General features: G+C 33.7%; 1 protein-coding gene across 1 annotated transcript in view; it reads left to right on the top strand.

The window, feature by feature from the left end:
- Nucleotides 1-12,355, top strand: part of aralar1 (calcium-binding mitochondrial carrier protein aralar1) — a 510,219-nt gene that overhangs the window by 237,458 nt on the left and 260,406 nt on the right. Inside the window, exon 10 of the mRNA XM_090405723.1 lies at nt 7,564-7,654. Coding sequence (XP_090261849.1) covers nt 7,564-7,654 — 91 coding nt within the window. The remainder of the gene's footprint in view (nt 1-7,563; nt 7,655-12,355) is intronic.

Here is a 12,355-nt window from a genome sequence, read left to right as displayed (position 1 = left end):
AAGCCACAGGATCTCATAGGGAAAAAACCACCATGCTCCACCACAGCAAATTCAAAAAAGAGAGACTATTTTTAGAACCAGCAGCAGCTCTCAGAAATCAACCATATCTTAATAAATATGGTTGCATTGAGCTTCCTAAGATTTGGGAAACACTTATCATCAGAGATCTCACCTTACATTCTAGGCCATCTACAACCGCTTAGAGGGTGCTCTACCTAGATACGACTTTAGAGTCACTGATGTGGTTGGGGTTAGTATTGTGTGGTATTTGTGTATATGTTACATTAGTTTTTTTTTTGTTTTTTTTTGTAATCTCTGAAGATGTCTCAGTGACTGAGACAAAATATAGGAAGTATTAGCTAAACTTCATTTCCCTATCCACCAACACCCCTAAGTCCTAGCCTCATCAATCTCTTGGAGTACTGTTCCATCAATGTAGTGCACAACTGGTAATCTTTTAATCTCAGAATGCATAACTTTACACTTTTCCACATTGAACTGACATCCATTACCTTTTGCCCATTTTGCCAGCTTATTTAAATCTTCTTGCAAACTCTCAACATCAGCTTGATTTTTTATTGCACTACCCAACTTTGCATCATCATCATCAGCAAACAACTGAATATCTCCCTTTAAGCCATTTCCTATATCATTTATGTACAAATTAAACAACAATGGCCCAAGCACAGAGCTCTGAGGCACACCACTGGTCACCTGCCTCATCCTGGACTCTGCTCCTCCATACACCACCTTCTGGTATCTCTCCTTGCCTTAACTGTCAGATTACCATACCTAGAAAGAATCCTCTTAGATGGAAATCGATTTCAATGACTATGGTTTCGACCATCTATTCTCTGTATCAGGGGAATACAAATAAATTTGCAACTTTTTCTCTGAATTCTTTGGTCATTAGTATTTTCTCCATGCTTGTAATTTCAGATTCCTCAGTCGTTCTTTATGTCTAGACAACTTTCAGTTAGTTTAAAGAAAGTGAGAGAAACTTCTGCAGTGAAGCTTAAGGTTTAAACGGAAAGTGGTAATGGCAGTAGAATAATTTATCATTAGATACTGAGACCAAGGAGACCTATGATGTATTTACCTTGATAAAAGTTTCAACATCTGTTGAATTGTTGATAAAAGTTGATATGAGTAGTGACCCTTCCCATAATGTATTATGGGATTCTGAGTCAGTTGATTGTCACAATAAGTCAACAATCTCTATTGCAGTTGTAAAGATACTACACATGGAAAATTTGTTTGCTTACACTTGAGTTAAGGAAAGGATAAGGATTAAGAAATCCATAAAAATTATTGTAAAATATTATTATTTTTTTCTTTTAGAAATTATTTATCGACTGGAAAGTACATTTTCTTGTTAGACAGAAGTGTTCTTGTTATTTTAATATTAGAGGAAGCTCTGTCTACCATAACTACGAAATGTTCAACTGGGCAACCTGCCATCCTTAAAAATGTAACCTTATCAGCAGATTCTGTGCAAGATTTGGGTGTGGAAATGTACATGGCTAAGTTTGTCTGTTTCATTCCATTTATTGTAAATCAAGAATTATGACAGCTGAGAAAGAAATTAACTAATTATGAATACACACACACACACACACACACACACACTTCTGTTCTGGATATGGTAGAATTTTCCCTGCACAAAACCACATAGTAGTTGCTTGCTTACTTCTATGGCATGTGATGAAAAAGTAAAAATGCATACAATATTGGTAGACAAAGGAAAGAACTAGAAGATTAAACATGAAAATCCAGAATTTTGAATTGTTATTTTAGCTTACGTTAATGTCACTTACCTGAAATCTTCATAATAAGTTAAATATGCTATGTGCATTTTGTACTACTAGACGTAATGTTTTGAAGTTTGTGATCCATGGATGGGAGATTTCTTACACTGTACTGGAAGAAGTGTAGGAGTCAAAGGGTGATGACTGATATAAATTTGAAGTTTAGGAGACATATCACAAAGGTAACCCAGAGAATTACTCTAGTACTGAGAAGAATCCTGACCAGCAGAGATAGGAATGATGATTCCATTGTATAAAGCACTGATTATACCACATATGGATTATTATGCTCAGATTTGGTTGCCAAAATTTGAAAGGAGATAAATTAACCTTGGAGAAAATGCAAAGAAAGGCTGATAACAAAAATGATATCAGGATTGTACAATTCTTCTGTGAGGATAGACTTTGAGGGTATGCAGAATTCAGACTTTGGTAATTAGAAGGAGAGGTGATATTGAGATGTTTAAACTGTTGAGAGGTGGTTGAAGGGATGATAGACTTTGTGTTGTTTAAGGTTGTTTTATGTGCTTTGTATTGTTTAATAGAGGCTTCCTTATGAGTCTTATGGCTCCATGGAAGTCCTGAATAATTTTTGTTTTTATTATTTTTTTATTTATTATTATTATTGATCTCAAAAATATTTACATATATACAATAATCATCTTAGTGACATTCCACCATGCTGTTTTACAAAGTACAGCAACTAAGTGCTGCAGATTATGGTTCATTATCCACATTAGATATGTTTTTTTTTTCAATAATTTTTATTATTAAAATTTTATGTATTATATGTTTACAAAACATTGTTCTGGATTTTTTTTAATAATAAAATTCATACAAAATTTCCTTTTTTTTTGTATAATGCATTAATAATAGTTACTATAGTTGGTAATTTATAGTAGCAGTTGAATAAGATTACATTTTACAGTATTTATTCATTAAGAATAAATTATATATATTTACAATTTTTGCTTTAATATATTTAAGCACTGTAACTACAGCACTTAAATGCAATAAATGGATTTTTTATTTATTTATTTTTTCTTTGTGTTGATCTTGGTTGAGATGTATGTCTCAGCTTGCATCCTCAAAGCTTTTTAGTAAGCTTATCTGAGGATGACACTGGTTAGTTATTGTTTATTGGTTTGATTGCGGTGTTGGAAGTAAGCTTGATGTTTGATAGGTCTGATATTCACTACAGCCATAGGATGATAAATTCACGCGCGCACACACACATGCGTGCAATAATTTGGAATGTCGTGATGCATCACTGAACTGGAAAGCCTGAACTAATATCTTTTATTATTAGTAAATCTAATTATGAATACGCATGCATCCACACACACTTCTGTTCTGGATGTGATAGAATTTTCCCTGCACAAAACCACATAGTAGGTGCTTGCTTTTTCATTTACTCAGTTTGTAAGGTGTGTAGAGTGTATATTTCTTGTTCATAGTATGTTGTCCTTAAGGCTCTTTTCAGGTTATTGTAGTTTGTAAGGTTCCTCTATTGAAATGGTAGTTTATTTAGCATATCTGGGATGTAGAAGCTTTGAGTGGCTCTTCTGTAGTGATTATTATATTTATAAGTGATATAAGTTGTCTGAGGTCTTGTTATAAGTATGTATTTCAGGCTGTCCTGTAGTTGGCATCAAAATAATATTTTAGCATAGCTGCATAGTGACATAAGTGTCTTGCTGTTAGTATTTTTGTATTCTGACATTGCAGTGTATATAATGCCAGTGTTTCCCTTTGTTCCCAAAAGATCAGTTTTATCATTTTGTACTGTAATGATATTAATCTCTTTAGTTTGTAGTGTGCACGTAATGCATATGTTGTTATAGTGTATCTTAGTATATTTTGGCATAGTGCTTTGTATATTAATGTTTTTAGGCATATGGTGACTGTCTTTTAACCTGTAGAGTTTCCAGTTATTGTTCGGAGTTTGTTTTGTAGATGGTTTATGTGGCTATTCTAGTTCATATCTACATTGAAGTAAATTTGTAGGTATCATATTGTTTCAACCTGAGTGATGGTAGTGGTTTTACTGTTCTGCATGTTTTTTTATGTTAGAGAGTTGATGATAGATGTTTATATATATATATATATATATATATATATATATATATATATATATATTATCAACTGGTTGAGTCAGTGGATTTCTGAGTATAATTAATTTTGTCTTGTCTGAGTTTAGGGGTATGGAGTTTTTGATGAGTCAGTCAATGAACAGATTTATATCATGCTGCATATTTGTTTGGGCTATGCTTGTATTATTATGGATGGATATTATAGCTGTATTGTCTCCATATTGGAAAATCTTGCCTTTGAGAGGTAGCTGGTTAATATTGTGCATATAAATGTTGAATAGAGCTGGGGAGAGAACAGCTCCCTGTGGCACTCTGCAGGTTACTAGTAGCTCTCTACTGCTGCGGTTTGACCTAATACGTGTGATATGTTTTCTATTTTGAAGGTAGTTTCTAAACCACTTGTGCAGAGGCATATCTATTCCAACATGTCTTAGCTTTTCTAATAAGGTTTGATGTATGAGTGTGTCAAATGCTTTAGTCTAAAGATAACCATGACAATTTTGTTTTTATCTAAGGCTGTATTATGTCCGTAAAATCTTCCAAGAGAGAGATGTTGTTCCCTTATTTTTTTGAAAACCTTATTGTGCTTTGGGGATAATATGAAAGTTCTTTGTATATGTTGCGAGTTTCCTTAATTAATACGATCCACTCCATAATTTGATTGATAATTGGTAGTGATTGCTATGGGTCTGTAATTATTGATTAAATTTCTTTTACCATGTCTGTATATGGGTGTGATTATGACCATCTTTAACATGCTTGGTATTTGTCCGGTTTTTAAATATTTTATTTATTAATTTTAGTAGGTTAGGGCCTAGACTAGTTTAGAGCTGTGAGTAATGGTCTGCTAGTTTGCACTTTGACTGTTGCAGTGTAACTGTTTGGTGCCCAAATCTTTCTATGATTTAAGCAAGAAGCTGTGATAGTATTTCTGACTATTTCTTCTCTAGTACATGATGTTATGGTTGGTATTAGGTTATACAGGGTGTTCGGGATAAATTTGACAGTTTCGTAAGGAAAAAGAAAATCTTCTTTGTATCTATTAAATTTAATGAATTGACAAAAAAACATTACAGGCAGAGTTAATTACAATACTATCAACAAGATTTACTCAAAATAACCACCATTAGCATCGATCACAGCTTCAATTCTGCTTCGGAACCTCGAACAAGCTGATGCTACAGTCTCCCTGGGAAGGGCCGCAAAAACTGTTTTAATTTTATCCATTAACTGGGCTTTTGTATTACTGGAAGTGCGATTGGTGTCTTTTTCAACTGCGCCCCATACAAAATAATCCATGGGGTTAAGGTCTGGGGAGTTTGGAGGCCAAACATTTGGACTGGTGAAGTCGTAGAAATTTTCAGACAACCATTTTTGACTTTTCCCAGAGGTGTGGCAAGGGGCCGAATCCTGCTGCCATACATACGGCCTACCATTGGCTACCCTTGTTATCCAGGGCTTGACTACAGTTAGCAACTCCACGAACAAAGCCCGAATTCCAATGCCAGGGTTCTTCAACACCTGTTCCTGCAGATTTGCGAGGAATTCTGCTGTACGAACGCAATCAGATCGTCTGCTAGGGATCTTTCTTCTTGCTACATCCTCGTAGTCACCATTGCAAGTCTCTAGTTCATGCCTGATTGTTTTTTACTGTATTCAGGGAGCATTGGGCAGCAGTCGTAATATCCTTATTTTGATGGCGGGCACGAATCATCATGATACAAGTTATTCTCTTCCATGATTCAGGTGGGTTCCAGCTATCCATCCTTTCTGACATCTTGTATATGAATGAAGAAGGGTCCAAACTTTTAAATGAAGAGAAGTGTGTGTTAATACATGTAACTTACGGAAAAATATAATTAATTATAAATATGTCAAATTTATCCCGAACACCCTGTACATAGATAGCATATCTAGGTATTGTACAGTGTTGTTATCGTTTTCGTTTGCAATATTTATGTTTATATCACCGATTATCATTAGGTATTCAGTTGAACATAATTCTTGGCATTAAAGCTATCAGTTGAGTTCTTGCAAGAATTTTATCACGTTTGGTGGCCTGTAGATAGTGTTTAGTATTAAGGGGTGCTGTTAACCAGCGGTATTAATGATTTTAGTGCAAAGGATTTCAGCATGCTCAAACTGATAAGCAGTTTCTTTTGCTATTAATTTATGTTCAATAAATATTAATTTTCTCCCTCCCTCTTTTTGTTCGGTGGCAGGATCTATGTTGTTGTTGAAAGCCTGGAATTTGAAAGGCAGTTGCTTCATAATTAGTAATGGATACTTCTGTTAGGACCAATATATCAATAACACTGGTGTACTTCTTCAGATAAGCATGTAACATTAACCAGTGTTTTCAAATGCTTCTGATATTAATATGCAGGATGGAGAGTCCTCTCATTTGAACTGTGTTGTTTCCATGTATCGAGCAAGCATTATATAATAATAAAATCAAAAATAACATGAAAAGATCAGTCAGTAGTCAACTTGATCACCTCCACTTACAAAGAAGTTAACAGAAGTTTTAAACATTAGTCAGTCTTAGAGGAGAGGGGGGGGGGGAGACAGTGATACATACAGCTCGTGTAAATATCAGCTTCCTGATTGAACAGGTCCAGTGATATATAGCTTGCATAAATTGATACTGTTCTCTTAGAACTAGATTAAAGAAATACTGCACAATATACAGTCTTTCTTTAATTCAGAATTGAAGTAAAAGTTATGAAATTTGTTTGGGTATAAAACTTATTTTATGCTTGAAAGGCTCTTTATCAAAATCATAAAAAAAAATTAAATTTTCGATTTAGATTTTTTAAGTTTCTGACCTAAATTTTTTTATTTGAATTGAAAAACCTAAATTTTTAGTCGTTGAAGATGTTTTGAAGATTAGTCATTGAAAAAATATTTAGTTATGAAGATTTCATGTCAGTGAGATTAATTTAAGCTAATGTAACCATTTGAAATTTAAATGTTAATTCTACATTTGTATTTTGTAAGTTCATATTCTTCCTTCTTGTGTCTCCTTTTTCCATATGTACTTTTCAGATTGTTATTTTGTGTGCTTATTGTATGTTTCTTGCCAATCTGATCTGTCACCAATGTATTGTTTCTCGCTGTTTACTTTGTTCTTTTTCGTGTGATTTTCTATTAGTTCCCACAATTTCGTTTGTTTTGTTTTTCTTTCCCATTATTCTATTTTATTTCTCATGATTTAACTTGTTCTGTTTAATTTCCTGCAATTTATATTTTTAACAATTTTTTCTTATATCTCCTGCCATTTTCTTTGTCTTCTGATTTTGATGTCATTTGCTAGGAAGTTCAGTCATGATAGTGAACATTTTCATCTTTTACTGTTTATAAGAATGAAAAGTCTTCCAAAGAGTCTTGACAATGTGGGGACTTAGGCCTGGACTTTTCTATATCATAATGATGTCTGATCATCATAATGATTTAAGCTTGTTTCTTGAAAGCGATTTGAATTACATACCATATTTTTATCATTTGGAATATAAATTGAATTTAGAACTGGACATATTAGTTTTCCTCATTTAGCTTTTTCTGAATAAATTGTATATAAAAAATTTTAATTAGCAGACAATTTAATTAACAAATCTTAGTATATTGATTTTAAATTCTGCAATTAAATCTTTCTAATTTAGGCGAATAACTTATGATGACCTCGAAAGAGTAGCACCATATAGGCCCACTAGATTTTTATCTAGACCTCTAGCAGAGATGAAAGCTGTTCAGGTAAGATCAAGTATTAGAATAAATATGTAACTTCATTGAAGCATTATAAAATTAACACTGTAAATTAATAGACACATTAGCCAGTTAAGAATTGTTGTTTGGATTTTAATTGATGGACATGATGGATTTGGTGAATTGATGGATGAAATTATTTTACTTATCAAATAATTAATAATTTCTTACAAAACAGTTAATCATCATTTGAAATAATATTAAGTTTAACAACAAAATTAAGTTGACATTTATTGCTAGCTTCTCATTGAGAGTGTTTTTGTAGATAAACTTATTTGCCAGTTCTCCATTGTGGTCATCTGTTACATTTTGGTTTTCTGTAAACTGTATCATCTTCCTTTGAAGTATCCCTTCCCCCTTTCCTTTATTACTTTGGATACTGGTTTTGCAAATCTTCATTTCCCTTTCTGTTTAAGTGACGTATGATTAGATATTCTATTCCTGCATGCTAGTAACATTAACATGCTAGTAATATTATTTGGGTTCCTTTCTAATATCATCTTTTAATATGATGCTTCAATTTATGTTGTGTATTTCCTCCAAAATTTTCCTCAGAACTCTCATCTCTGGTCTTTACTCTTTAATCAGTATTTTTATATCTAACCCAGCTCTCAACTCCTTAAGCTAATGGCTTGAACACTCTTATATATTGCTAGTTTAGTGTTTCACCTGATTTATCTCTTATCCCATATAAATTTATTCAGCTAAGTTTCCATCATTCCTGGTTGGTTTTTATTTCCACTTTTATGTTCATTGTATCACCACATCTATTTCAGCATTTAATTTTCCATTTTCAAAAAAAAATTGTGTTTTTACTTGTTTTGTTTGTTGTCTGTTGAGAATGCAGCTTTAGATTTCACATTTCTTATTTTCATCTTTTTATTGCAGATTTTAAGATGAAATCTGTTTGATATATGAATTATTCAGTTTATATAATGGATAATGAAAAGTTGTAGTGGATTTGTTTAAGAGCTTAAGATCATCTGTATGAAGAACAGAATTTAATATCTTATATTTTAATATCAGCATTAATGCCACTTTCCTTTACTAGATGATGAATAATATAAAAGTTATCCACCTGGTGTATGCAACATTGAGCTCACTGCTACCTTTTCACTGAATGAACAAACTCAGATGTATTGAGGAGGGGTATCAGAGCTGTTGCACTAGATGAATAAGAATTCAGCAATAGGAACTGATGTGATATCAGCACAGGTGCTCAAAGAGTGTTTAGTTGAACTGGCTAGTGCTTTAACCAGGTTGCCTCAGAACTGAGAAGATTCTGCAGGAGTGGAAAGAATGTATGGTAATCCCATTGCAAGCGTGTGCAAAGATCGATGTATCCAACTATCAATGAATCAGTATTTCAGGAGTGGTGGTGGTGGTGAAGATTTTAGAAAAGTTGGTTAAGGCTTGCATTCAGAAACAGGTTGACAGAAAATCTCTACTCTGCAATGAACAGCATGGATTTACTAAGGGAAGGTCATGTTTTAGCAACTTGTTCACATTCTGTAATAATGTTACCATTTAGGGGAATGAATACAATATGATACTCTTGAATTTTGCTAAGGCTTTTGACAGAATACAGCATGAAAGACTTGCATAAATTTGAGAATATGAGTTTGGATTGTAAAATATTAGCAAATTTTATATACATGGTTAAGAGGATGGCTGAACTGACAGATTTCAAAAAGTTGTATATGCAGAATGTAAGTCTGCAAAAGTGGTGTACCACAAGGATCAATCCTTGGTCTACTGCTATTCAATCTGTATGTTAATGACATTGAGAAAGATTTGACAGGGGCAACATACAGCTATTTGCTAATGATGCAAAGATAGGTAGGGTAACTAGGAATGTGGCTGGAATTGTGGGCATGGGAAAATGGCTGTTAGTTCAATGTTAGTAAATGTAAAATCATGCACTTCAGTGAGATTAGATATCCAATATCATATTATATTGGTGGGATTATGCTAGAATAAACTGATCAAGCTATGGATCATGGAATGTTAGTAGAAAGGAAATTGAAATTCAGGGGTCATGTAACAAAGATTGCAAGTACAACTCAAAAGATAATTGCAATGCCGAAACAGACTTTGACATGTAACGATAAGGATGTCATTTTCCTCTTTACAAGACCTTGATAAGATCTCACTTGGACTGTTGTGCACAGGTCTAGTTTCTAATGTGATTCTGATACAGTGGAGATAGTGCAAAGCAGAGTGTTAAAAATTATATCAGGATTGTGGAATACTAATTATGAAGAGTGATTGAGAATTTGTACACTGTGGACACTAGCAAACAGGAGAAAGGGATATGATATGATTTATAAATGAGACTTACAAACTTCTGAACGAGTCATACATGATTTCAGTTGATGGCTTTTTTTTTTTTTATTTTATTTTTTTATTTAACGGAGGGTGGGGAAAGGACAGGAGGCCATCCTTGGAAGCTGAGCACGAATGTCACTAAGAAGGGACAAGATCTAAATTTTTGTCTCATAGACCGGTGTGTGATTGGAATGGATTGCCACGGGATGTCATGTGTGCAAGCAATGTGAATGAATTCAAGAACAAGTATGATAGTTGGGTGCGTGTAGTATATGGCCTCCCTTGATGATTCCCTGACTCCATGGAAGTCTCTCTGAATAATAATAACAACGACAGTGATAGCATGCAACCTAGTGCCTAATTTCACATCATACCATCTTCGTGTGTGTGTGTGTCTCTTTCTTTAAACTATAATTGCTTATTAAAACTTCTGTATAATGTGTAAATCTCTTGGTTTATTTAATGGTCTTTTAGACCATATAATTATTGCATTTTGAATATTTTTTTTACTTGGTGTCTTATCATATGAATTCTCAAGATCTGTGTAACTTAAATACTTGTATTTTATTATTATTTTTTTTTTATATATACAGAATCCCTCACTTTGCATTGTTTCTAATAACACATTTTTTTGAATAATATTACAATTTGTTTAACACTGGTTAAAAATTCACTTAATATGGTGTTTTTGTCGAGAGTAGCTTTGTAATTAGAAATAATGCATGAGACTTCGTAAGCAGTCTCAGCTCTGGTTAGTATGGTAACAGAGTGAATATACTTACTGTAGGTGTATTTAGCATTGTGGTTCAAGCCACCATTAAATAAGATTGTATTGACTACTTGTCTACTGCCTTATATAAAATTTTTATATTAAAAATTATCCTTCGATATTGACTGTGGATAAAAGAAATGTTGAAAGACAGATTAGGTGATATTGCATAGATATTTGTAAACGCATGCTCTTGACAAGCTTGTATTAGCTCCTTGAGTTTATAAGACTTGTCTATTTTATTTTATTTATTTATTTATTTATATATTTATTTTTATTTTTTAAAACCTCCAAAGTCACAATACTTATCATGGCCAGTCAACACTAGTCAGTACAAAGTCTATTGTACCACTCCTTAAACTCATTCACTATTTGCATGTTCACCAGCCTCTCAGACAATGCGTTCCATGCTCCTACCACTCTCTATACAAAAAACTTATTTCTTACTCTTTTACTTGCCACTTCCTTTTGTAGCTTCCGGGGATAGCCCATTATTCTTGTTCCTTCCTCTCGTTCTGCCATATGAAAAAAATCTCCTCTGGTGTTAATCTGATGATAACTGTTCAACAGCTTAAATGTCTCAGTCATACTCTCCTCTCCCTACTTTGTCTTCTGTCCACAAAAATCTGTAGTCTGCATGCCCTCAGTCTGTCTTCATGATCAACATTGTACAGTCCTGGTATCAATTTTTATTATCCATCTCTCTACCCTCTCCAATTAATTCATCTTTAAATTCTGGGGACCAGATCTGAGCAGAGAAATCCAGATGTGGTCAGATCAAAGTGTTATACAAATGGGATCGCTGCCGTTTTATATCTCATGGCCAGTGACCTCCTTGATATTACAGCAATTCTTCTGAAATATCTTCACAACCTTTACAATATGTCCTCTGAACTTCAAAATTCTGTCCACAATCATACCAAGATCTCTTGCTTCCTCCACTTCTTCCAACATAACTTCACCAAGTTAATATAAAAAAACCCATTCATGACTTATTTTTCACGGTATTAACAACACCACAAACACTTTTATCAACAAGGATGTTTTATTAACGCTAATATTTCGCTGATTTTCAACTCAGCATCATCAGAGCACAACACACATGTAAACGCAACAGTGAGTGAGTGAAACAATATAATTGCAAAAGACAAAAGATCTAAAGTCCTATTTTTGGTGCCTTCTAATGGGGAAAAAAAAAAAAAAAAAAAAAAGCAGCTGTTATCCAGGAGTTTTTCTTAGGATAACCGTCTCCCAAATTTTTGGCAAATTAATGCAACCATATTTGTTAAGGTTGGGAGAATTCTTCAAAGCCATTGCTGACTCAAAAAATAATCTTTCAGATCTATAACGACTCCTAAATAGCACATTCGTTTTCCTCCATCTAATCCTGTGTGAAGGAGTGTCCAAAGCGTGGTCTGCCAGTCCCGACTTGCCATAGTAATAGTAGCGAATGTATCTTTCATGTTCTTCCAGGCGGATGTTCACTGATCTTCCTGTTTGCCCATAATAGACCAAGTCACAGTCACATGGAACTTCATACACTCCTGGGTGTGCTAAAGGGTGAAGTTTATCCTTTGGCGAGCGGATCAGAG

Source organism: Typopeltis vanoorti, chromosome 15, assembly GCF_054136105.1.
Source record: "Typopeltis vanoorti isolate ZY-2024b chromosome 15, IOZ_Tvanoo_1.0, whole genome shotgun sequence".
Taxonomy (NCBI): Eukaryota; Metazoa; Arthropoda; class Arachnida; order Uropygi; family Thelyphonidae; genus Typopeltis; species Typopeltis vanoorti.
Note: the sequence above shows the minus strand (reverse complement) of the source record. Positions and strands in the feature narration are given on the sequence as shown.